This window comes from Coenobita brevimanus, chromosome 26 (genome assembly GCF_032717465.1).
Source record: "Coenobita brevimanus isolate Jiangsu-jjx chromosome 26, ASM3271746v2, whole genome shotgun sequence".
Taxonomy (NCBI): Eukaryota; Metazoa; Arthropoda; class Malacostraca; order Decapoda; family Coenobitidae; genus Coenobita; species Coenobita brevimanus.
The window spans coordinates 45,248,572-45,276,151 of NC_136979.1; the positions used below are offsets into that span (position 1 = coordinate 45,248,572).

General features: G+C 42.0%; 1 protein-coding gene across 1 annotated transcript in view; it reads right to left on the reverse strand.

Annotated features, from left to right (window-relative positions):
* AP-1-2beta (adaptor protein complex 1/2, beta subunit) overlaps positions 1–27,580 on the reverse strand; it is a 49,538-nt gene that overhangs the window by 13,736 nt on the left and 8,222 nt on the right. Inside the window, exons 3-14 of the mRNA XM_080268196.1 lie at positions 26,235–26,383; positions 18,799–19,044; positions 18,270–18,463; positions 15,083–15,257; positions 14,093–14,280; positions 11,024–11,150; positions 9,763–9,890; positions 8,955–9,135; positions 8,312–8,413; positions 6,985–7,149; positions 5,894–6,041; positions 72–188 (exon numbers count right to left, since the gene is read on the reverse strand). Coding sequence (XP_080124322.1) covers positions 72–188; positions 5,894–6,041; positions 6,985–7,149; positions 8,312–8,413; positions 8,955–9,135; positions 9,763–9,890; positions 11,024–11,150; positions 14,093–14,280; positions 15,083–15,257; positions 18,270–18,463; positions 18,799–19,044; positions 26,235–26,383 — 1,920 coding nt within the window. The remainder of the gene's footprint in view (positions 1–71; positions 189–5,893; positions 6,042–6,984; positions 7,150–8,311; positions 8,414–8,954; positions 9,136–9,762; positions 9,891–11,023; positions 11,151–14,092; positions 14,281–15,082; positions 15,258–18,269; positions 18,464–18,798; positions 19,045–26,234; positions 26,384–27,580) is intronic.

A 27,580-nucleotide genomic window follows, 5' to 3' on the forward strand; every position in this document is an offset into this window, starting at 1 on the left:
CACACACACACACACAGGGGTGGTGGTGGTGGGGGGGGAGGAATAACGTGCAATAAGAGATGAAGACAAACCTGCCGAGGATGTGTTGGCAGGTGCAGGGGTCCCAGTGGCGGCCGGTACATCGCCACCACCACCCAGTAGGGAGTCCAGACCGCCACCCAGCAGGTCCAGGGTGCCACCAGTGTATGCTATTGGTGGGGAAGACAGAAAAATTCAAGATTAACTTCTTCAATCTGATGACTTTTCATTTCCCCCTAACACATTTACATTCAGCCTAGGGATGGTTCGTAAACTAGAGATAATACATACAGCTTTTATCAAAGCCTTCAGCACTACTGTACTAGGCTGTCCTAATATGAATGAAAATTCTAGAGGAAGCAAAACAGGAACTGAAAATACATAATCAAACTGAAGGGGTCAAACGTCACCCATCATCATCACAACCGAATTTCTGCTTATTATACAATGGGGCTGGCTGAATCAAGAAATGGGAAGGGGAAACTGTAAATCAACAGAAGCTATCAGCATGGCGACCAGTAAAATGAGCAAGATACCCATTTACAAAAAATTAACCCTCTCATGTAAGTTTTCCAGTGCATGATTTTATTCCATCCCCCTCCCCGCCAGCCTGCCTGCGTGCCACTGAAAACATGTATTCTCACCTTATTTTCCCCACCCAAACCTGTATATTGCCATGAAACCTACATCATCATATTCGCTGATGTCTGACCTAGCCGGGGGGGGTGGGAGACAGACAGACCTCACTATAATGGACTAATTGGGGCACCAGCCATTCTAAAAAATGAGAAATCCTGATAAAAGCGACATCCGGACTTCCCCCTGCTAACTCAGACTTTTTCTGATATATCAGACATTAGTCTGGATCGCAGGAACCATTATTACACTGTTTTGACTATCAGTGCTGTACTGTACTGTGTTATAACTTCACTATATTAATCAAATGGTATAATATATATAATAATACTGTACTGTACACTGATAAACATGTCTTTTATTCACCTTATTGTGGTGAACTTTGCTGAATTGGTCAGGCAGTCCTGGCTGCTTCTGGCTTTATCAGACTTTTTCCGATATAGAGGAATTTAGTCCGGTAGCTCCTTGAGTCAGATAAAAGCGAATTCCAGTCTATTGAAGTCCATTATATTGAGGTTTCACTGTACTAATAAAAGTACATTAGGCCGGTGTGAATAAACATTTTGGAACGTCAATCTTACTTCCCAACATCCTAGTTTGAATGTTTTCCATCATACAGAAAAATGTTATTAGAAGTTTAGACAGAGAATTTCATCAGCCTCCTAATGAGGTTTGTCCAGTTGTGATATGATTTGTAGTTTTCGAGAAAACAGCAAAAAACTAAAACCCATTTAAACAAAAAACTGATTTTTATTCAGAGAGCGCTACTGCAAAAGTTTTCTCGCACAGGTTATGTTTTCATTTCATAATGTTGTGTGGAATTTCATGAGCTTTTGCATGGTACCCACAGATTTTTCATGCGCCTCGTAGTCTCCGAGTAAAACGCAAAAAAACTACTGGGTACCCACGCCCATGCTGCACTCTCCTCATGCGTGCAAAGTTATATTCCCGCCTATATAACAACGACTCTTCATCAGAGATATTACATTGTTATGTCCTGTACATACGTAGAATTCACTGATCTTTATCATGGTTCTTACAGGAAATCGATGTCCAATAGTTTTCGAGTAAATACAGTGCTCGTCAGAAGTATGGAGCGCCCTGCGTCCCTCCTGAGAAACAAACCTTTCAACATTGAAAAAACATATAAATAATGCATTTTATTTACCTTTAGTGCTTTGTAGGGTAGCCTTTACGTTTCTTCACGGACCTGAGACGTCTTGGAAGTGAAAGGGCGAGGCTCCTGAGGTGCTGGAGCGGTATTTTGTCCCAGGAGTCACGAATGGCGGCTTCCAGCTTAGGCAGAGAGCTCACGTCCTTCCCTTGGAGACTCTTCTTTACGAGGTACCAGAGGTTTTCAATCGGGTTGAGGTCTGGGCTATTTCCTGGCCAGTCTGTCATGAATGATACCTCGCAGTCACGAAGCCAATTGGTGACCGATTTGGCCTTGTGAGCAGGTGCACTGTCCTGCTGAAACACTCGTGCACCTGTTAGCTCGAAGGAGTCTGGTAAATGATCACACAGAAGCTCCAGGTAAACATCCTGATTCACTCTGAGGTTCTTGGGAAGTACAACAAGCTTCCCCAAACCCTTCCCTGAGAAACAACCCCATACCATGAGTGAATCAGGATGTTTAACTGTGCTTTCTACATGCCGTGGGTCAAGTGGGTCACTACCTTTGCGTGCTCCTCTGTTACAGGTAACACTAAACGTTGCCTCATCAGACCACAACACTGACAACCATTGCTCCTCACCCCAGTTTAGATATTTATTAGCAAAGGCAAGCCTACGAATTCTCTGGCTGCTAGAGAGAAGAGGCTTTTTCACAGGCCTGTGACTTGTGTAACCAAGCTCATGCACCCTACGAGACACTGTTCTCACTGACACCTCACCAAACACTTCTGGGTTGCTCTCCTTAATTTTCCTTGCACTCACACGAGGATTAAACTCCACTGCACGTTTTAAAACATTAACAGACCTTGGGGAAGTTTTCCTAGGCCTACCAGACCTCGGTTTCTTTGTGGGAACTTCACCACTGTTTTCCTCCCGAAACCGTGCACACCAACGACGCACTGTCGATCGTGCCACACCAACCAATTCACTAATTTCCTTTGTCTGGTGGCCTGCCTCCTTTAGAGCAATGATCTGGGATATGATTTCACTCGATAGTTCACGGGTAGGTGCCATAACAAAGTTTTAAAGGCCAAAACACTGCGGGACACTCGGTAAAAAATGGCGCAATTTGAGAGGGACACTCGGCGGAGTTCCTCTCTCTCAGGCAGCCCGTGGGCGACTGAGGCGGGAACCAACCAGCGTGTCGGAAGGCCTCAGGCTACCGTGACGTCATGCTCGGAGCTCAAACTTGTGGCTCAATTCTTACCCCCCAAAATGGGTGATTCTTTTTGGGCCATAAGTATTGCGCGCCCGGCGGACAACGCTGAATACTTCTGACGAGTACTGTAGAGAACAAAAGTAGAATACTCCTCCGAGCACTGCATAGTTTTACCGCATGTGAGAAAAAAACTCTCTTCCCCCACTTTTACCTAAAAAATATGCTCCCAAAGGCTTATATTTTGGTCATGTATATACACAGAATTCACTGATCTTTATCATGGTTCTTACATGAAATCGATACGTCCAATATGTTTCGAGTAAATGGATGACAAACGTAGAATACTCCTCCAAGCACTGCATAGTTTTACTGCATGCGAGAAAAAAACACTCTCTTCCCCCACCTTTACCTAAAAAAATATGCTCCCAAAGGCTTATATTTTGATCATGTACATACTGTACACAGAATTCACTGATCTTTATCACGGTTCCTACAGGAAATTGATACGTCCAATACTTTTCAAGTAAATGGACGACAAACGTAAAATACTCCTCCTCGCCCACAAGCGAGATAAAAACACTCTCTTTTCCTGCCTCACCCACACCTACATATTTTTGCTCGTTAGGTTTTATTATTTTCTTTTTTTACTCAAAATATACACATAAAATATCATAACCTTTTTGACAGTGCTCTCAGAAACTCGACATGACCACCAGTCTTTTTGCTCGGTACTAATACTGAAGCTGAACTTTTTTTCATCTCATATGTGTATATGTAAAAACCAATACTTATTCGTGTAAAAAATATAGAAATGCAGAAGTATTTCAAAATACAAATAAAAAAAATTTGGATAACTCACTTCCTCCAGAGGTGTTGAGATGCTGGCAGGACCTTGAAGGGTTTGAAGATGAGGAGTTATGTAGTGTGTGTGTGGGGGGAGGGCTGTGACATATTTGTTCTCTCCTCCTTGCACTACATTTGCCTATAATACATGCGATGCATGCAATAGATTTCTCCACGAACATTCACTGCACGACATACACATATATATATATATATATATGGCTGTGTGGCGTATTTCATGTCTCTGATCCTTGAGCTAGCTTTGCGCTAAGTCAGTCAATGGACGCAATATTTCTTGGTGAACACTTGCTGCACTATTTTATATGTATATTTCACACTAAACCATACGCAAATATAGCACTGAGACTGGTACAATGCCTTTTCAATGAAGTCTGTGATTGTGTGGTGTATTTGTTGTCTCTGATCCTTGCGCTAGGTTTGTGCTAAGTCAGTCAATGAACACAATTTTTCTTGAACACTCCCTGCATTATTTTATACGTATGTGTCACATTAAACCATATGCAATATAAAACACTATCACATGTTTCCATCCCAACCTCCTCTATTATTCCCCTCCCAACTCTATGGAGTACGTGACCGCCTGTTCCCTTTGCGACTATGAAATATTTCTATGGCATATATAACGCCTGCTATAGTAGGTCAGTTATTTCACTAATCCAGGCAATATATGTTTCACAAATATAAGTATTGGCTTCACTACAAATGTAAAATACTCACATCATTTACGGGCAGGGTGAAGCAGAGTGGAAACCCCGCTATAACAAACCAGACTCCTGCCTCTAGGCCTAACGGCTGATGACGGGCCCCAAAGCTTTATAAACAATATACCGGTATCTATGTTCCACAAACACAACACTTTACAGTATAGTAAAAAACACTATACAATCACAATATTTTAATAATGGCTTCTGCCTCGGATGGGAGGGGGAAAATGGCGCATTTACAGGGACGATTGACAGCAGCGCTACCCTTCAGCCCGGGTGGTCGTGAGGTACTGAGGTTTTCTGCTGCGCAGTCTCATTAGAGAAGTCACATGTTGCCAAGTATTTACTTTGCAGGAGAGACTGGCATGCTAGAACGCACCAAAATTTGACGCAAATCGGCTGAAAACTTAATTTTTGGCAATTTTTTTTTCTGCTTTTTCATGCGATTCATATCAATGTGCATTTATCAGAAAAAAACATGGTACGCGATCTGTGTCAATGTGCCCAGGAGGGTTAAGGCCTTCAAGTCTATCTTTCTCATCCCTTGGGTGAATAATTCACTAATTATTCCTCATCAATTCAAATTGGTCTTATGACATCTGTAAGGTACAGCCAAAATACTGGCACAATCCTTGTCCTATGCAGTTCCAGATGTACTACAAACACACAATGCATCCTTTATTATTTGTTTTGCTTCTAAACCTGTCACTGTAATTACTTGCACACAATCATCTGCCAAAAGTCAGACTATACCAAAATTATGGCTTTTGTGAGTTTTCTCCAATCTAACAAATATCTTTAACCTTTTCAGCTCAGCTGATGTGCCACTGTGGCCAGAATGGATGGTTGATTTGATAATTTAAGAATGAGATTCATTCTTACCTCATAACTAGGGCTCAACATTTAGTTTCACACAGCCACAACTAAATATTCAAGTTGTGGGAGTGACTCAGTTCCATGAAGTGAAAACAACTATAGCATTTTTCTCACTTACCTGTATGAAGTACTTCTACAGTTTATGTAAAATTATATATTCATCCATCCTTCCATCATTCAATCCTCCACTACTCCACAGGGAGCGTAAAGCCCAGGGCTGGGCAAGTTGGTCCCAACATTTAAGATGAAAGTGACCAGCCTCACTCATCCCTGAGTGGCATTACATAAGCAATAAACCCCAACCATCCCTTGGATATAACCTACACAGGCTTAATCCGACTGGAGCACCTTAATTACCCACTAAACCACCAGGCACCATAATTTGGTTACATGGTTACAACCCAGCATAGTAAATGGTTTCCTGGTGTACAGGAAACCATTTGGCTTGTAATAGGTTAGGTACCTGGCTGTGCTGCTGGTATAACAGGTGGTGCAATGTCCATGTTCAGAAGGTCTGGGATAAGGGAGTCCTGGCTGGGGATGACTGTTGGCTGCTGCTGGGTTGTTGCCTGCTGGTCGCCTCCACTCTCACCCTCACTGCTCCCTGAGGACTGTGGAAGGGAAATTTATCACAAAATTAATCCCTTCACAATGAGAATGGAATTTTTATGTATTCTTGCGATCTCCTGATGGTCTCTGTTTATGAATGCCTCCAATCTCACTCTGACCACTGTCTGATAACTGCTGCACCAAAATTAATCACAGGATTAACTCCTTCAGGTACTGAAGAGGAACACTTTTGTGTGGTGGCACAAATATAACTGATCCTACAAACTTTCCTTGGCTCCATCTCTATCCATGAAATGGAGGATGGTGAACTGCAAGGGCCACTTCAGCCTGCAGTCCACTAGGTTCACATTGAGATGAGCCTGGGGCCATGATAATAGCAACCTCTTCCACCTAAGGACATCATTTCTATTTACTCTTGCTATCTACCGGTGGTTTTACTAAGTTCGGGAATGACTTTCCAGACTACAGGGGTTAGATACAGCCTTGATTAACCCTTCTGCTACCAGGGGGCTCTACAAAGCAAAATAAAATGTAACTGGCAGCAGCAAAGAACAATCCTTGATTAACCCTTCTACTACCAGAGGGTTCTCCAAAGCAAAATACAATGTATCTGGCAGCAGCAACGAGCAACAGAAAAATATGTAGCTAATCACAGTGATGAGATTACTAAACAAGAAATAAACCAGCAGTATATCAAGTCTCAGAGTCCATAAGCTGACAGTATCCAATCACAGCAATACAACACTTTATATCAACAGGAGAAAGAATCAATATTTTTATTATTGGCAGGACTGTCAACTCTGTTTTTCACTAAACTCCCAAGTTCTTTACAATGATTTTCAATTTACAGGACTGAACCTACCACACGAAAGAGGATGAATATGATTTGTAAACTACAGTACTTAAACTTGATGGAAAACATCAGCACTGAGAGAAGTTAAGCAGTCGCTCTCATGTAGCATGGTACTGGACAAAGTCACTAACCTTAGGCAAAGCTCTGCGAAGACCAGTGCGTCCCTCAACAAAGGCAGATGGTGGCTTATGGTAGACAGAGGCCAGGGAGGCAATATGACAGATCAACTCATCCAGGAGAGTTGGTTCAATCAGATCAGTCTCCTCAGCAATCAGTGGTTTTTCTGCCAAGACCACCTGGAAATACAACAATAATTTTGGTTTCTCTCAAGAGATGGACTCCAGGATAAATAAAAATTGTATCAAATTTATGTGGTAGGTGGGGGCGCTCACCATCTACTCATTCTTTCTCTCCTTCATTCTTTCCTCTTCCTCCTGCCTGTGGGTGACTTTACACTCACTCTTCTGTCATTCTTTCCTCTTCTTCTGCCTATGGGTGACTCTACACTGAGTGACAAGCCAAATGGTTTCCTGTACGCCAGGAAATCATTTACTGTGCCTTTCTTTCCGTCATTCTTTCCCCTTCTTCTGCCTATGGGTGACTCTACACTCAGTAACAAGCCAAATGGTTTCCTGTACACCAGGAAACCATTTACTACGAGGGGTGGTAACCATATAACCAAATTATGGTGCCTGGTGGTTTAGTGTGTAATTAAGGCGCTCCAATCAGATCAAGCCAGTGCAGGTTTATATGCAAGGAGTGGTTGGGGTTTATTGCTCATGCAATGCCGTTCAGGGATGAGTGAGGCTGGTCACTCTCATCTTAAATGTCAGTATTACCTTGCCTAGCTCCAGGCTCCTACGTTCCTCATGAGGCAACATAGGATTGGAGGATGGATGAATGAATGGATGGATGTATCAAAGTTAGTCACTCTATCTACCTATAGCCAGATGCCATAATCCCATAAGGGACGGCCATTTGTCTGAGTCAGTGGTTTTATGGGGAGAGGCACTAACCCTCCACCAACTCACTTGCTAACATGCAGGCAACACATGTGGGTTGATTACATGGTTACAGCCCAGCACTGTAAATGGTTTCCTGGCTTACAGGAAACCATTCAGCTTATCACTCAATGTAAAGCCACCTGTAAAGGAAAAAAAGAGTAATAAAAAGTGACAGGAAAGAAGGCAAAAGTAAGAAGAATGGAGGACAGATATAGAAAAAGAATGATAAAGGTGAAGGAAGCACTACATTAAGTAAGAGGATGAAAACTCGACAAATTAAAGGACACCAAACTCCCAACCTTTAACAGTAATATTTAATAATGATGACTTCAAAATTAAAACAGAACCATGATGCTACATGGCTAAATATAATACCTGAGCTTGTAAGTTCCATTAATATGACCAAAAACTTCAGGATTAAAAGCTTAACAGATAAAACTACGTGTAATCCAACCTCTTTAGCAGCCCCAGGATCAGTGGAAAGAAGTCGCCAGTAGATGAAGCCTCGGTCTCGAAGGTCAGGGTTGTCTGAATCTTGAGTGGCTAGACTGAGTACCTGTAAGTATATACATTACATACAACATTTTACAGTGTTTCCCTGACTGGCATGTGTAAACTATGGTTTTCTTTATGGCAACTATTCATGCATCATCACTTACTTTCCCCCACACTAAACTTTCTACCCTAAAATCATCTCTCATCATCTCATTTTTTTCCAAAGGTGGCATATGGTCATTTTCCCTTCGCATTCATGCTCATAAAGCTCTGTACACAAACAACAAACATCTTAGACTATAACAACCTGGATGAGAAATACCAAATGCAAACAAAGGACCCAGGATTTAATTAAGGTTTCACCTGTTATGCCAACCTCAAATTATTCCTGAAGAAGTTGTAACAGGTAAAATGCTGAATAAATCCTAGGTCCCTCCTCTGCATTTGGTGTTTTTCCTCCAAATTCTTGACATAATTATCTTCATCCAGTCACTTAAATCCTTCAACCTCACTATTACAGTTTTTAGAGCAGAACATTTTGGGTTCACATGATGGAAACTAATGAAACCTGCCAATAAGAGAACTAAAAAAATTCTACTCACTTGCTGCACAAGTTCCTGAGTGTCTGTGGGCCGCTTGAGGAAAAGCTTGACTATGGCGGTGAGGAGCTGGAGCTGCACCTGAGTGTTCTCATCGTGGAAGCCCTCAAGGAAGCTCTCTAAAAGCTCATCAGCATTGTCAATTCTCTCAGCATACTCTCCAATAATCCAGATCATTGAAGCCCTGAACAGACAATCGTTCATTAGAGTTGTCATTACCATCGTCATCCTATATCCCACTGCCACGGTATGTAGTGAAATACAAAGCAATGTATCTTTCCTGACTTAACCCCTCCCGTCCGGGTGGCATGTATACGTGACGACCTGGGGACATCCGGGTGACATGTATACATGATCTAGTGTTTTGTAGTGTAATTGTTATTGTATCATTATTATGATTATTGCATCATGTTATAATAGCAGGTTATACCATAATTTTATATTATAGGTTTAGCTGAGAAATTATGGTTTAAACAACAGTGCTTTTTAAGAAAAACACCTGCTGGTGGTTTGGGTGGTGAAAACAACCCCCGGAAATGAATGGGTTAAGAATCACAAAAGTAGCTACCTTATATGTTAAAGGGACTACAAGGCTGCTCATAAGCCACATGATGAATGCTCCAAATCAACTTCACCACCTTAGTCCTGCTACTCAAAGTAATTATCATAAGAGTGGGGAGATAATACAGACTTGGATCATTACTACCATCCTGAATTTTTTCCTACCTAATGATGGAGTGAGGCAGAATCCACAAACAAGGAAAGAGAAACTGCGAAGTGAGAAAACAGTAATAATGGTTGGGATATTTACCTGGCTTCGGGCTCATCCAGAGTGTCCAGATTCTCACACAGGGTAGAGATGATGCTCTCATACTTGTTGGGGTACTTGCGGAAAATGTCCTTGATCACAACAATAGCCTCCTGCACTACATAGTTTACCTGCAACAACAATGAGAGTTTAGGATTAGAAAAGAGAGCAAGAAGAAACTACAGTAGTAGTCAGTCCTCACAACCCTCAATGACCATGAGTTCAGAAATTTGCGTGCACCCCAGGCCAGCCCGGGGACCATTTTTTCAAAGTTCTAAAATCAATTTCATTTTCTTACAGATGTGAAAAGAATCACCTGGCGCACCTGGCAATGTGGGTTTTTGCTTCCTAAACCCATCCTGTGATTCGCTATGTTTCGCAAAAGAATTCATAAAATTATAGCGCATGTTCGATATGTAAACACATAGGCAAAAGCATCAGATATGATATGACTGCCTGAGTGCTTGGCATGGTACAGTTGGATCGTGTAGACATATCAGTGACCTTTGCTCCCTTCCAATAATTGTTCGCAGTTTTTTATAGCTCATGCTAATTCAAAGTCACTGGCACTAGCACAGTAAAGCACTGTTCAACACCAAGGGCCACTGAATGGTTAAAGTCAAGGATATGTTCGGGCAGTTTGCACTTTATGTGAAACAAATTTACTTATGACATGCTTCTTGTATCTGACCAAGGGGAGGGAGAGAGGAAATTGACTCCAAAACAGCTTTACTATGAATCACACGCAATCTTACATGAAAAAACGGTATTAATTCATCAGTAACTTTGTAACGAAATAATGAAAAAAAGAGGAATAACTGTTTCCTCTTTTCTATCTATCTTCATGAGCTTTACGCCATGTCCCCCTTTTCTGATAAAGGATAAAACGTTGCCTTTGGGTAGAGGACTTTGGTTTTGGAGCATGTAGCACTTTATGACTGGATGCCCTTCCTGATGTCTACCAAAAACCCTTCGGTGGACTCAAACCTCCAACCCTTAGGTCAAAGCGCTCTAACCTACTGCGCCACAGCTGCTACAACCAGCTAGGTGACAAGAGAATGCTATCTCTCCTGGCAGGGCAGCTTATCCGGGCGAGGCGCAAACTCACGACTTCAGTCTTGAGTCAGGTGCTCTACCACTGAGCCACCATATCCCCTGTAAGGCTAAAGAAATTATGATTGTCAATGAAGAGAACACTAAATACAACGTAATGATGGCATACCAATATGTCATTCAAATATGAGTGTCAGAATGAACTCCCTACCTTGGTCTGGATGAGGTCAAGGAGGGTGGAGACACATCGTTCAGCTGATGTCTCCACCTTGATGGCACAACGACCAATGGCTCGCACAGCTTTACGCACAAAGTCAACATCTACCTCAGTTGCATACCTGACAAGATTAAGAAAATGAATACTATACACTGAAAATTCATCAACAACTATACAGTGCAGCCTCATTATGTGATGGGTTGTGTCAAGTAAAAACCTACAGCGTAACAAATTATTGCATAACGAGGTCGACATAACACAGGTTCAACGGAGTTTGGGAGGGTGATCTCAACCGTGAGACTTAAAATGACCTAAAAAACCTGTCACCCACCTGTAATTTGTCCTATGTCTATACGAGTCATCACCAAGAGTTCCCCGCCCTGCAGGATGAAGGACAGTTGGAGGGCCTGGACAACCACTTCACAAAAAAGTTACCATTTTACTTAATATTGCACACTGAACTATTTATTAAGTACTTTCGCTGTTATTTGGCGTTAGCAATGGTGTTTCAGTGGCCTTTCATGCACAAAATAAAACAAAAGGCAATGATCACTGCCAGTGTAAACACTGGGCAGGCAAAATGGCTCAGACAGCCGTGTAGAGGTCTAAAATGGGGATGATAGTTACACAAAGCTGACTCGATTTCCAATTCACAAGTTTCAGTATTTCATACAAAAAAGTATCACTTAATATTGCACACTGCACTACTGTATTTGTTAAGCACTTGCAAAGTTATCTGGCAAAAACAAGTGTTTCAGTGACCTTTCATGCAACAGTAGAGGTCCAAAAAGAGGATGATGGTTGAGTAAGGTTGAAACAATTTCCAAGTCACAAGTTTCAGTATTTCACACACAAAAACGTATCACTTTGCTTAATATTGCACACTGCCCTATTTGTTAAGCATCTGCACAGTTATCTGGCAATAACAAATATTTCAATGACCTTTCATGTGAGAGTAGAGGTCCAAAACGGGGATGATGGCTGTGTAAGGCTGACACGATTTCCAGGTCACAAGTTTCAATATTTCCGTCCATCCATCCATAATCCAATCCTACATTGCTCCATGAGAAGTGTAGGAGCCCAGGGCTCGGCAAGTTGGTCCTGACATTTAACCCGCCCCATCCCGTCGACGTATGGGTACGTTGCAACGATTTGCATTTGCCAGTCCCGGCGACGTACCGGTATGTCGTGCAATTGCAAGGTCCCTAATTTGCACAATTTTCAATTTTCGCGTGTGATTTTTCGTATGTATACACGGGACACCTTCCTCTATTCCTCTACAAGATGCCAAGCAGGGACAAAGCCTTACACCGCATAACCTCCCCCCTACCCCCTTCATGCCATTGTCTCGGCAATTCACCTGTTACCAGTGACATGGCCAATAAAGACATTCAGGGCCAGAGTGATTCCCCAATCGATGACAATGTGGAGGACAAGGTTTACATAGCATTAGAGGAAGAAACAGTCAGAAATGATGATCAGGTAATGTGGGAAAAAAAGGTCATGAATGGAGATTAGTTAGTGAGTGAAACAATGCTTATAATGCCTATATTACTGCTTGAAAACCAATATACTCTCATACTACATATAAATTCGTACCAAGTAAATAAATAAATACCGTTTATGAGTGGATAAAATAGTTACCTGCCCATAGAACTCGTTTTCTTTGGTGCCAGCATGTTAGAAAACCCAGTCAGGTAAGGAGGAACTCCTACCTGGATTGAGTACTTTAAACCTCAGGTGAGCGATTTCTCTATGAATTTTCGATGTTTCTCACCAAAAGCAGACGTTTTAGCCAAAAAAAAAAAATTCGAAAATACCTCGGGACTGGGGGATGTCGGAGGTGCAGAAAACCTCGGGACGTGACGGGTTAAGATGAGAGTGACCAGCCTCACTTATCCCTGAGTGGCATTACATGAGCAATAAACCCCAACCATCCCTTGGATATAAACCTTCACTGGTTCAATCCAACTGGAGTGCCATAATTATCCACTAAATCAAATGGCGCCAAAATTTGATTATATGGTTACCACCCAGCATTGTAAATGGTTTCCTGGTGTACAGGAAACCATTTGGCTTGTCACTCAGTGTAGAGTCACCCACAGTCAGAACAAAGAGGAAAGAATGAAGGAAAGAAAGACAGAAGAGGGAGTGTTAAGTCACCTGTAGGCAAAAGGACAAGGAAAGAATGAGGGAAAGAGAGACAGAAAAGGATGGAAGGAAAGAAGGATGGAGGAGAGGAAAGGGCAGACACCTGAGAGATGCACTGCATCAAGTGAGAGGATGGTGAGTGCCTCCACCTACCACAAACTTTCACACAGAAAAAACTAATCACTTCACTTAATATTGCAAACTGCACAATTTGTCAACCATTTGCACTGTTACTTAGCGATAACAGTAGTGTTTCAATGGCCATTCATGCAAGAGTTGAGGCCCAAAAAGGGGATGATGGTTACACAAGCCTGCACAATTTCCAAGTCACAAGTTGCAGTATTTCACACACAAAATAGTGTTGCTTCACTTAATACTGCACACTGCACTATTTGTTAAACATTTGCACGATTATCTGGTGATAACAATGGTGTTTCAGTGGCCTTTCATGCACAAACTAGAACAAAAGGCAATGATCACAGCAAATGCAAACACTGGGCGGCCATTTTGGCTTGCATGCATCACTGCATCTGCACAAACTTCTCGAGGGCAGCTGCTGAAAATATTGTTGCTGCGAAATCGCAGTTAATCTTTTAACGCTGTACTGAGAGAGGATATGATTTTTGTAGCAATTTATCACATAACGGGTCAACGCAGAACAAGGCTGCACTGTATTTACTTTTAAAGCTTATATTCACTATATTTTAGCTTCCAATTGGTAATATAATATTCCACAACACCACAGATTTTTTTTTTCTTTCTTTCTTTTAATACAAGGAAGTTCATAAACTTGCAGCAGTTATGTGTTCATATCATGTCTATATAAACTATTGCAAGAAGGCAAACTGATATCAACTATTGTACCTATTATAGCAACGTGGAACCAATAAACAACTTTATATTTCTACTCACTCCTTAAGTTCTGACAGGACTTGCACAATATTAGCTTCTGATGCCAGTCTAATCATGATGTCCAGTTTCTCCAGCTTGACATAGATGGGGTCATTGTACTTGACAAAGAACACCTTCATCTCGTGCTTCAGCAGCTCTGGGCGCTTCTGCACAATCAAATTGATGTTCCGCAGAGCTACATACTGAACCTGTGTAGGGAGAAGGTTGGGTTTAGAAACTGTTGCAATGGTTGTTTTTATCCCCTTCAGTTCGGTAAAGTGCAGAAAAGCCCTTCTTTTTTTTCTAGGGGGAGGGGTAATTTACTGAAAAATTGCCAAGTTCCACTGCTACCCATGAAGCTGTCTGCCAGTGTTTTGGATTTTTCAGTACTGCTGAGAGTATAAATCTGATCTGTTGAGAATATAAATCTGTACAGTTCTGGAACATGTCCCTTACTTATAATGATGACTAACTGTACAGTATGCAGAAAAGCACTGTTAGTGGAGAGTAACAATGGGAAATCTTCACTTTTTAAAAAGTTTCAATAAAACAATAACTGCTGTAGATTTTGCAACTGTATTGTCAACATATTCCCTTTGTAGGAAACAGGAAAAATTATACTGGATACTTATTTCAACACTGTGATCACATAACTTTATGCATAAATTTCAATGAATGTCTTCTTCATCCCTGAAAAATACCAGACCGTGATTTTTAGTTAATTTCTCCTATCAGCTTTTTCTGCTTCATTCAGTCCTTGCAAACAGAGAGAGAGAGAGAGAGAGACTGGATGATTTTTTTTTTTTTTTTTCCCAAGTAACATCGATTTTACTTAGCTCAGAGAAACCTTCCATAGCTAAATGGATCAAAGTCATCTTCACTGACTTTGTGGCCATGAATTAAGAATTTTGCACTTTATTCTATCTAATGCCAAATGATACAGTCAAAGGATAAGCTAATCTAACACTGTATTACCTGGTACCACATTCCATCCTGCTTTAGAGCACCCACCTCAGGCTCTGATGACAAAAGGGTGACAAGTGGTGGTGCCAACTTCTTGGTCAAGTTCTTAACAAACTCAGAGTCTGCCACCATCAGCTCCATAAACTTCATAAGACACTTGACAGCTGACAGCACCACAGCTGCATTGGCATGTGCTAGACGGGGTGTGATACGTTCACATATGCTGTAAACAATGGAAAAAAATAAACTGGTAATCAAATACTGTACCTCCAAATCCAATTTCCTAGAGTTCTACTGGGTAAGTGGTTCCCAAGGTAAATTACCCCCCCCCCGGGGTAATCTGGCAATTTGTGGAGGATAATGGAGGACTGACAGAAAAAAAAAGTCAAGGAATTCGGGAAACCGACAAAACAATGCAACATTTTTTTTTTTTTTTTTTTTTTTTTTTTTTTTTTTGGCGAGGAAGAAGGAACCAAAGGCCATGGCCCGCAGTAACAGTTCCCTCCAAGAGAAAAACAAAATACAATAGAGAGCCAAATTCAAGATCCGATCATTTGGAGATGCCTGGACACACTGCGTTTGAAAGACTGAAGATCATAGGCAGCAGGAAATACAGATAGAGGGAGACAGTTCCAGAGCTGACCTGTTGCATAAATGAAAGACTGGGAGTAACGGTTAACTCTTGCATTAGAGAGCTGGACAGAAAAGGGATGAGAGTTTGCTGCCAGACGGGTGCTACGCGCCCGTCGTAGAGGTGGAGGAATGCAAGCAGACAGTTCAGAGGAGCAGTGACCATTAAAGTAGCGATAGAAAAGAGATAAAGATGCAACAGTGCGGCGAAGAGACAGAGGTTGAAGAGAGTCAGTAAGAGGAGGAGAGTTAATGAGACGAAAAGCCTTTGACTCCACCCTATTGAGAAGAGCTGTATGTGGGGAGCCTCCCCACACATGAGAGTTGTACTCCACACAGGGGCGGATAAAACCTCTGTATAGAGTCAACAATTGTGCAGGGGTAAAGAAAGAGCAGAGTCGGCTTAGCACACCCAATCTCTTGGAAGCAGATTTTACAAGAGATGTAATATGGTCTTTCCAAGATAAGTCCTGAGTAAATGAAACCCCAAGCATGTTCAAGGATGATGCAAGATTAAGCTGAATATTATTAAACATTAATGGGTATACCTGTGGAAGATTTTGTCGGGTTGATAGGTGTAAGAACTGAGTCTTAGATGCATTAAAGACAACCATATTATTTTTACCCCAGTCAGCGATACGAGCCAAGTCAGACATTAGGTGTGCCATAGCCTCATCCCTTGTTTCTTGAAGTAACTGTTGAGATGGGCGTTGCGGGAACCGAATGGAAAGGTGAAGGGTGGAGTCATCAGCATATGAGTGGATAGGGTTAGATGTACAGCTTAGAAGATCGTTGATGAATAAAAGGAAGAGAGTTGGTGATAGGACAGAGCCCTGAGGAACACCACTGTTGATAGATCTAGGAGAAGAACGATGGCAGCAGGATACTGTGTGATATATATAATATTATATAAATCACCAATCATATATATTTCAGGAAATATATGCCGACTTAAGGTAAACCTAGTACAGTTTGCGGCTGTCTTCAGAGTCGTCATCAGTGGGTACGCCATCACCACGACCCAGCGATGCACCCCTAGGTCACCTGCCAGTGATACTCTCGGACTCTGACAGTGAATAAACAGCAAGAACTTCTCCACTAGACCACACGGGAATTTACAGTGTTGTGCAGTGAAAAAAACAGTGTGTTGTGTTAAGGATTTACAGTTGTGAGAGAAAAAAGACTCATTTGGAACAAAATTTAACGTAAATAGACTTGTTTGTTTTGGCTTTGGAAAATTATTAGAAGAATGGGAAAAGTTAAAGTGCAGAGTGCAACACTTAATAAGTTACAATGAAGTATTAGTTAGACAAGAGTGCGCACTGGGAAGAGAACGGACTTCTGTGTGCGATTGACTAAGTTCAGTGCAAGACTTCAGGAACTGTGTACTGGAAGTGCTTCAGGAAATCCTTCTTACTGTCAGAGTCCGAGAGGAGGCGGTTATTCATCGAGGTGGCCATGGACTTGCTGTAAGTAGGCAGAATGTTTCATACTGTACTTTTTTCCATACTATACTTCCCTCATTTCACTCTTTAATGTCCTTTATTGGTGTGAATAGGGTGTAAGGAGCTATGCATGTGCAGTAGGAAGGTGTTTTTCTGAGTTAGGCTAGGTTAGGGTCCATAAGTACCAGTCCAGGAGCCACTCACCAGAATGTTTAATATTGTATGAACCTACTTCTAAACCCTCATTTTATGTTTCTTTTGCATTTATTTCAGTCATTTATGTGCCTTATTGGTGTGATTTGGGTCTTAAATAGGTGCTATGCATGTCCAGAGGGAGTTGTATAGGTGTTTCTCTGAGTTACGGTCCATAAGTACAAGTCCATAAGCTGGGGCCCAATATCCGGACAGGACCACTATCCGGACCTGCCTATGGCTCTATTACGTCGGATATTGGAGTGATTACTGTACCAAGATCAAGGCTCTGATTCTTTTTGGATTTCACAACTACCTGACTCTCCATATCTGGCCAAGACACCGTTGATGTTATTGGCATAATTCTCAACGACATACCTCTGCGAGAAAACATTCTTAACTGTAATGGGGATGAAAAAAAAGAAAATGACTCGATGTGGCCAATGATACCAGGCTGGCACTCTCAACCGTGAAGCCAATAATTTCCCAACTAGCTGCTAAGATGCAACTCCAGCTGTCCAACTGACTGATTGTGATAGTTCTTTATGATAAAGGTGGGTAAGGTTAATAAAAAAAAAATAAAAAAAATCTAGGGTTGTAATCTATGCACTGAATATGAATACTGATGCCATTTTGTGAATAGGGGTAACAAGCTTGGTGTACCATGTTAAAGTGGGTAACAAGCCAAAAAGGGCTGGGAACCACTGTATTAGGTGGACAGTTCCAAAGTGTGGCTATCATGCCCACTGTGGACACTATTAGCGAACAGAAGGTCCAAGGTACTCTATCTTTTGTCATATTCATTGGTCTTTCTATTCTCAATTCCTGCAAATTTCAGTTATTTCACATGACACATAAAATACACAAATTAAACTTCTTGTTGTATACTCACAGTGTTGAGGGAAAAAAAAAAAAAATCAAGACTCTTATCACACTTACACATAAACACATATGTACATAAAACCTACCTCTGCGCTTCCCGTTCATCCTTGGGACTGTACTGTGAGAGGGCGTCAAGGATAAAGACCTGACCCCATTCAGTACACTCATTGAGAGCAGTCAGCAACTTGTTCATAGTGGCTGCATTCACCTCCATAAGTGGCTGACCTGAGCTGCTGGCCTCATTGATCTCCGTCAGTGATGCTACTGCATTTGCCACAACCTAATCATTATATAAATAATAAGAAATTAAACAAACAAATCATACCACTATATCCATAAATAATCAAGATATAACTACATATACAAAATTACAATAACTGCAGTATCAAGATAGAGACATACCAATTTACTAAGCATTCGGACCCACTTAATTGCAAATCTAGATGGCATGCATGGCTGTCATATAAAAGCTGAACACAAGCAAAAGAAGGAGAATGGATGATGGTATCTACATGGTCTGCTATCCAGTGTTGCATTACCTATGCTGCGTGTCTGGCACACTACTATACATACTCTTTGCCAATATACCCTGTACAAAACAGTCATCAAATTTACCATGGGATTAGAGTCTGAGAGAAGTTCTTTGAGTTGATCAAGGAATCCCTGATCCTCCACCATTGATGCATTAATGTCATGCAGCTTTGCCACACAGATGGCAGCTGTCTTGCGCACATAGGGATCCTCATCCTTGAGACACTTGCGCAGCGGCTCACACAGGTATTCAGTGATCTTGTCCACACGGATGCACCCCATTGTACGCACTGCAAGGGCTCGAATCAACGGGTTGGGGTCTTCACAGTCCTGATGTGAGGGGAGGGGGGTGGAAAATGGAATGACAGTCTTGTATAAGTGTTAAAGCCAAGAGGTGACTAGAGGTTTCTCAATCATTTAATGCCATCAGGAGGTAAGTTAACCATCTATCCTAAAATATATATATATGGACTATGGTAGCCTAGCTTCAAGCCCCTACACCTTTACTGGGATAATATAAGACTCAATCTTGTCATCAAGTACTATCTGCAAGAAAAAGGCTGAGCATGCAGAGAAAGAACAGGACTAAGGTAGATAGGGGAGGGGGAGGGGAAACAAAGAAAGCTGCAAAGTCAAGAGAATGTCATAGAAAATAATATAAAGAAGTAACATATAACACAACACAACAATGCTTGCAGTATTAGTGTACTATCATCATCATCATCATCCAGACCTCCTGTCCCACCTTAGGGCAGGGTGAGAAGTAGCAATGTCAAGACAGAACAAATTTGCCCAATCCAATGGGCCATGCTTCCATTCACTCATCACTGAAGCCCCCAAAATCCTGGCTCTATCTGATACGCCAAAAACATTCACCACCATCCGTCGCTTCACATAAACGTATCCGATAGAGTCAACCCAGATGCTGTCACATCAAAAAAGGGTGCCCAATCTCTGATCATGCGATTCTTCATATAATATTCATCCAGCCTCCTCGATCTCGTCAGTCTTCTAGCCTCACCGACTTCCAACCCTCTCTTTCCCACACACTCATCCACCATATCCCTCCACCTTCTCTTTGGCCTACCTCGCCTCCTCCCTCCTTCAAATTTACTCATATATACCTTTTTCACCACTCTATTGTTATCCATTCTCTCCACATGACCATACCATCTCAATACACTCTCTTCGATTCTTGTGTCCACAGACTTCCTAACTCCACATCTTTCACGAATCACATTATTTTGTTCCCAATCCACTCTCAGTACTCCACATACACTCCTCAGCAGTCCCATCTCCACTGCTCTCACTCCTGACTTTTCATTTTCATGCCACACCATAATCTCACATCCATATGTTAAAGTTGGCTCTAACATTCCTTCATGTAAGCCTCATGCAGCAGCAGCACTCCAGCCTATGTTTCTTATCAAGGCCTTAATTGCACCAGCTACTTTCCTTCCTTGTGTCACTCTATTTTCCACTTCTTTTGCACATTTTCCTCTCTTTTCTATCATTGTACCCAGGCATTTGAACTCTCTCACCAATTCCAGTCTCTCCATTCTCTGGAACATCGCACTGGAAGTCACCTTCTCTCTCAATAACCATCACCACACTCTTTTCTACATTTACTCTCAAGGCACGACACTCACAGACATCAGCAAAACTCTGCACTAGTCTACCAAGTTCTTGTTCAGTATTTGCAAGTAGTACTGCATCATCAGCATACAACAAATTTGAGATATTCCATCCATCGCCATTCCTTACCAATGCCATCCCCCTCTCCATTACTGATGTTTTTACTTCAATCATCACACTATCCATATATATATTGAACAACCATGGAGACATCACACAACCTTGTCGCATGCCCACACTGGTCGTGAACCATTCACTTAGATGCCCATTTACCCTTACACATGCTTCACAACCATCATAAAAGCTCTTGACGGCACCTAGCAGCTTACCAATCTTCACCTTAAATGCGCAACATCTTCCACAATCCTTCTCTGTCTACTTCGTTGTATGCTTTTTTCCAGATCCATGAATGCCATAAACACCTTATAGTCCTTCTCACAAGCCTTCTCCACTATCTGTCTCACTGCACATATTTGATCCACACATCCTCTGACACTCCTAAAGCCACCCTGTTCATCACTCACTAGGACTTCTGACAGCTCTCTTACTTTATAATTATTCTTCCATATACCTTCCCTACCACACTCAATAAACTTTGGCTACGATAATTTCCACACTCAATAAACTTTGGCTACGATAATTCTTGCACTCACTTCGCTCACCTTTATCTTTGTATAGGGGTACAATTACAGCCTTTTTCCACTCCGCTGGCACAGTTTCACTCATCCATGCCTTCTTACATATCTCCAACAGGCACTTCATTCTGCTCTCTCCACTGCACTTAATCATCTCTGCATACACCTCATCAACCCCAGCTACTTTCCCATTTTCAGCCACTTCACAGTGTTCTTCACCTGTGCAAGGGACATGTTTCCTGGAACAGCATTCCTTCTCTGCACACCCCCAAATCCAATAATGTTAACAGTCACTCTGCTCTCTCTATTCCCTTTCATCAGGCTTTCAAAATATTCTTCCCATCTGATCCTTACTTCATTCCCATGGGTTAATAATCTACCATCTACATCCTTCACACCTTCACATTTCTTTCCGTTTTCACTTCTACATTTCCACACCTCTTTCCAGAATTACTTCCTATTTTCAGAGTAGTTGGAATTTATTTTTCTTCCTACCTACATCATCATTTACCTCCTCCTTTTTCTTCTTCACTAATCTTTTTATGTGCTTCTTGCTCTCAATATATTAAGTTCTTATTTCAACTGAACCCCTGTTATGTAATCACTCTAGCCACTGCTTTCTCTTTCCTCCACTGCTCCCTTAAGCTCTTTATCTCACCATGCCGTACCTCTCTTCTTTGCTGTTACTCTTGCCACACCACACACTACTGCTTTAGCAATTCTAACTAAGCAATCCCTATATGCATTCCACAGGCAGTCCAGATCCATTTCATTCCATTTCACTGATTCCTCCTCTACTCTGGTCCTGAATTCATCTGCCATTTTTTTTATCCTCAGCTTCTCGACTTTCAGTATTTCTCTCTGATTGCTCCTCGCTCTCATTGTCCACCTCACTCCTCTCAGATTATTGATCTTGCATACCACAATCATATGATCCGACAGACCACATTGTCCTCTCACGGCCCTTGTATCAGCAACCATTCCCAGCATTGGCCTCTCTACAAGCACATAATAAATCAGGCTCTTTTCAACACGATCCCCGTTCCCTTTATCTATCTGTCTATCTACTGCCAGACTCCATAATCCTGTAATGGGTGGCCAGTTGACTTTGAGTTATTAGTTTAATGGGGAGGGGCACTAACCCTCCACCAACCCACTTGCTGACATGTAGGGAGCATGTTTCCTCTATACCATGTGTATTTATGTGCATCTTTGTGTTTGAAATAAGAGATACAAATGCACAACCTCCTTTCCTGACACATATCCTTCAATCGCTTCCCATTATTTTCTCCTGGTACTCCATTACAACCCATTATGTTATCCTCAGGACCAGTGCCTACTCTTCCATTCATATCGCCCATTACGACCACTTTATAGCTCCTGGGCATTTCCCCCACTGATTCATGCAGCTCATCCCAAAACCCGTCTCTCTCACTCCTGTCCTTACACAGTGAATACACTACAATCACCGCCACTTTCTCCTTCTCAAATTTGAACTTGACATACATACACTTCGAGCTTTCACATTTGTAATTTCTCATTCCACTGTCACACCTAATTCATCAACAAAGCAACTCCTTCCTTGCATCTTCCCCGCCCAATCGTGCTCAATCTTACACATTTCACACCCTTCCACTCCTTCATTTCACACCCTTCCACACCATTTCACACCTCTTCATCATTGTTTCACACAATACCATCACGGCATATCCTGCACTCTTGAACACATTAACCGCTTTTGCCCTCTTGCTCTCCTCATTCACACCTCTTACATTCCACATGGCCATGCAAATGTGCCCATTTGGTTGGGGCCTTGGGCAGGTATTGGGCCCTCCGAGGCTCTCTGAAACAACTGCCATGATTAAATGATTTTAGGGGAATCTGGGGGTCACTTAACCTGGCCAAAAACCCCGGTTATGTGGTTACTACCCAGTGCAGTAAATGGTTTCCTGGGAACAGGAAACCATTTGGCTTGTCACTCAGTGTAAAGACCATAAGGCATCCCTACATTGAGTGAGTTGATGATGGGCACCCCCATCCATTGATTTTATTTAGGATGCCTCCAGACAACATAATTCTAATAATAGGAGATATCCCAGCAGTGAATGGAATTTTTTTTTTTTCTTTTTCTTTATCCAAGGAAGAAGGAACCAAAGGTCAGCAGCCTGCAAAATGTTCCCTCCAGGAAAAAACAAAAACAACATAAATGAGAGCCAAATTCAAGATCCATTCACTTCAAGATGCCTGGGCACACTGCATTTCAAAGACTGGAGAGCATAGGCAGTAGAAAATACTCACAGAGGAAGACAGTTCCAGAGCTGACCTGTTGAATACATGAAGGAATCGAAGTAATAGTAAACTACTGCACTGGGCAGCTGGACAGAAAAGGGATGAGAGTTTGTTGCTAAATGGGTGCTACGTGCCCATCATAGTGGTGCAGGAGTGTAGGCAGACAGTTCAGAGGAGCAGTGACCATTGAAGCTGCGACAGAAAAGAGATGAAGATGCAACAGTGTGGCGAAGAGGCAGAGGTTGAAGGGAGCCAGTAAGAGGAGGAGAGTTAATGAGACAAAAAGCCTTTGACTCCACCCTGTTGAGAAAAGCTGTGTGTGGGGGCCTCCCCACACGTGAGAGTTATACTCTATACGGGGCGAATAAAACCCATGTATAAAGTCAACAATTGGGCAGGGGTAAAGAAGGCATGGAGTTGGCTTAGCACACTTAATCTCTTGGAAGCAGATTTTACAAGAGAGATAATATGATCTTTACAAGATAAATCCTGAGAGAATAAATCCCAAGTATGTTTGAAGATGATGCAGGATTGAAATGGATGTTGTTAAAAGTTAAAGCGTACACCCGCGGAAGATTTTGTTGGGTTGACAGATGTAAGAACTGAGTTTTTTATGCATTAAAAACAAGATTACTTTTACTCTGGTCAGATATACAAGCCAAGTCAGACTATAGGTGTGCCATAACCCCATCCCTTGTCTGTTAAAGTAACTGCTGAGATGGATGCTGCAGGAAGCAAATGGAAATGTGAAAGTTGGAGTCATCGGCATATGAGTGGATAGGGTTAGATGTACAGCTAAGGTCATTCATGAATAAAAGGAAGAGAGTTGGTGATAGGACACTATGAACAGCTTTAGGAGAAGAACAGCGGCCATCTACAAGAGCAGCTACAGAACAACCAGAAAGGAAGCTAGAGATAAAGGCACAGATTGACAGACAGAAACTGTATGAGGGCAGCTTGGATATTAAAGATTTATGCCAAATTCAATCAAAAGCCTTTGAGAAGTGCGATGGCAAACCTTTTACCAAAGTCCTGAAAGAAGGATGACCAGGATTCTGCAAGGTAAGTGAAAAGATTGCCAGTGGAGCGCCCCTGGCAGAACCCATACTGACAACCAGAACGAAGGTTGTGATAGGGAAGATGCTTTAAAATTTTTTTGGTTAAGAATAGACTCAAAAACTTTTGAAACACAGGATGTTAAAGCAATTGGGCAATAGTTAGAGGAATGGGAATGGTCACCCTTCTTTGGGACAGGCTGAATGAGAGCAAACTTCCAGCAAGATGGAAAGGTACAAGTTGGTAGACAAAGACAAAAGTGTTTACCTAGGTAGGATGTAGGCACAGAAGCATTGCTCCTATGGACAACAGGAAGGACTCCATCGGGTCCATATGCCTTGTTAGTATGGAAGCCAGTGATAGCAGAAAAAACATCAACTGACGAAATTTTAATGATAGCCATGAGGAAGTCACAGGGGGGAAGTGACGGACGAAAAGCACTGGAATCATCTAGGGTAGAACTGGAGGAGAAAGTCTTAGTGAAGAGTTCTGCTATATCACTAGATGAAATAGCTAAAGCCATCAGAGTGGAAAAGAGGAGGAAGGAATGATGAGGTAAAGTTGTTAGAAAGGTTTTTAGCAAGGTGCCACAAAGAGCGTGCAGAGTACGAGTTGGAGAGTTCAGAGCATTTAGTAAGAATGAAATTATTTTTTGCAAAGCGAAGAACAGACTTAGCACAATTCCTGGTAGCAACAGAAATGAGATGAGATTCGGCAGTAGGTTGGCTCCAGTATCATTTGTAGGACCTCTCCTTGCTGTGAATGGCATTAGAACAGGCGTGATTAAACCAAGTTTTTTTTTTTGCACTAGTCACAGGACATGAGAAAGGAATGTATGCTTCCATGCCCAAGAGAATAACCTCCATACTGCACAAGGCATTACCAGATGGCTCTCGGCCATGGAAGCAATAATCATTCCAGGGAAAATCAAACAAGTACTGCCTGAGGGCCTCCCAATCAGCAGCTCCAAAATGCCACAAAAGTTGCTTCTCGGAAGGGTCCGCAGGCCTAACTGGAGCAATAGGACAGGTTAAGGTGATAAGGTTGTGATCAAAGAAGCCCAACGGAGAGAAAAGATTAACAGCGTAAGTAGAAAGATTAGTTTTAAGGATGAGGTCAGTTATGATGGAACTCTCTCCAAGGCCATTAGGCATACGGTTAGGGTGCTGTACAAGCTGCTCTAGGTCATTAAGGACAGAAAAAGATGTTGGCTTGTTCACCATGTGGATCAGCAAAAAGAGAGGTGAGCCAAACATGGTGGTGAACACTGAAATCTCCTAGCATGGAGATTTTAGAGAAAGGAGAAATTGATAGGATGTGTTCCATCATGGAAGTAAGATAGTCAAAGAATGTTCCATAGTCAGTAGAAGTACAGGTAAGTAAACAGCACAGACATATTCAGTCAGAGAATGGGAGGAAAGCCAATGCCAGAGAGTAAAGAGTTCAGAAGATTCACGTTCAGGAACATGAGTGCAATATATGTTGTTACAGACATATACACAACACCCACCTTTGGCTTTGAAATGTGTATAGAGAAAGTAGGATGATACAGAGAAGGGTTTGTTCTCACTCGTCTCAGACAATCGAGTCTCAGTGAGGAAAAGAAGGTATGGTTTAGAGAAGGAGAGGTGGTTCTCTACAGAGAGAAAGATAGAAGAAAGGCCGCAAACACTGAAGAAATGAAGTAGGTCAGACAGTGGTTCCAGGCATCTCGCTCGGTTGTCACTGAGGAAGGGACAGATGGAGGGGGCTTTGATGGTCCCCCCTTCCTCCTTGGGGACTCCTAGGCTTGGTGAACTACATATGACACATACCAGTACACATAGATAATGGCTCACTGACAACCATAACTATGGACAACATAAAATATATAGAAATATGTCCCACACATACACCTGAACATACCTTGACAAAGGTGTTGACAGCCATTATAGCCATGTCAGGCTGAGATTTTGCATAATTCATGAGATACAGGTATACCAATTTCTTCAGCTCCAGGTTGTCTGTCTGCATACAGTTCACCACATCAGGGAACAGAGCTGATACATCCTTCCCTGCATGGGGAAATCAAAGATTCACAATAAATTCCTCTCTTAAACCAGATATAAATGTCGCTGACACTTCCATAACTATGGGTACAGTTAAGTACTGTACACTATTGTAAAGAGAGAGAGAGAGAGAGAGAGAGAGAAAGAGAGAGAGAGAGAGAGAGAGAGAAAGAGAGAGAGAGAGAGAGATCCATTATCACATTGTTAGATGTGGAAACAGAGTTGGGATAATGATGATGATAACAGTGGCGATGATACAACACCACAATAATATCAGTGGATGATTTTATACAGGAGATGACGATCACAAGAGAAAATTTAGAAATATAAGTAAGAGTGGTCAGCAGAATGCCAGTTTAAGAAAAATACTAAGAAGGCTGATAAGTGGTCAGTTAATGTTGTGACCTCAGCCAATGCAATCATAGACTGAAGCTCCCCTTCTCTATAGTCAGTCACCACCCTGTAAGGGAACTGGGACAGAGCTGAGGGACACTTGGCTAACTACAACTAGGCAGTGTTGCAGTTCACTTATAATTGTGCAATCAAATGAAGGCATCCCTCTCCAGAACCAAATAAAGCAGCAGATCCCAATATCTACTGATAACTTCTCGTCCATTACTACATGAGATATTATAAGCTGTCTGCAACATAAGTCAGGCCATACAGTGGGGTCTCCTAGTATGTGAGAATATGGTTGACAAAATGTGCCACATATTGAAAATTCTGCATATTAGAAACCATTTGACCAAAGGAAATAACTGTATATGGTTGACACCTCACCCTATCTTTGTCATTTACAGTACTTCCTCATTATTGACAATCATTTTAAGAAAGACTTTTGTTCATACTAAGATAATAGAACTGTGAATGTAGTGTGCTAGGTGGTGCTCCACTTGTATAACTGCAGGATTTGCAACCTTACTGCACCCATCCACTTGCTGGCCTCCACAAGTTTATTCAACTCTACAGCCTTTATTTTCAGCTCATAAATGATCCTCTTCTTCTTGGAATGAAGCGGTGGGGCCATGATGTAACAGGTGAGCAAGAGTGGGTCTTGTACAACACTAAAAACACCAAAATATACGAACGCGGCATGGGCAGACACAGACTGACAGTCTTGAGACTTGACTTGAGAGAGACCATGAGGGAGGGAAAGGCCAGGGATTCAATCAGCCATCTGGTGGTAGCTTTTGATACTACCAT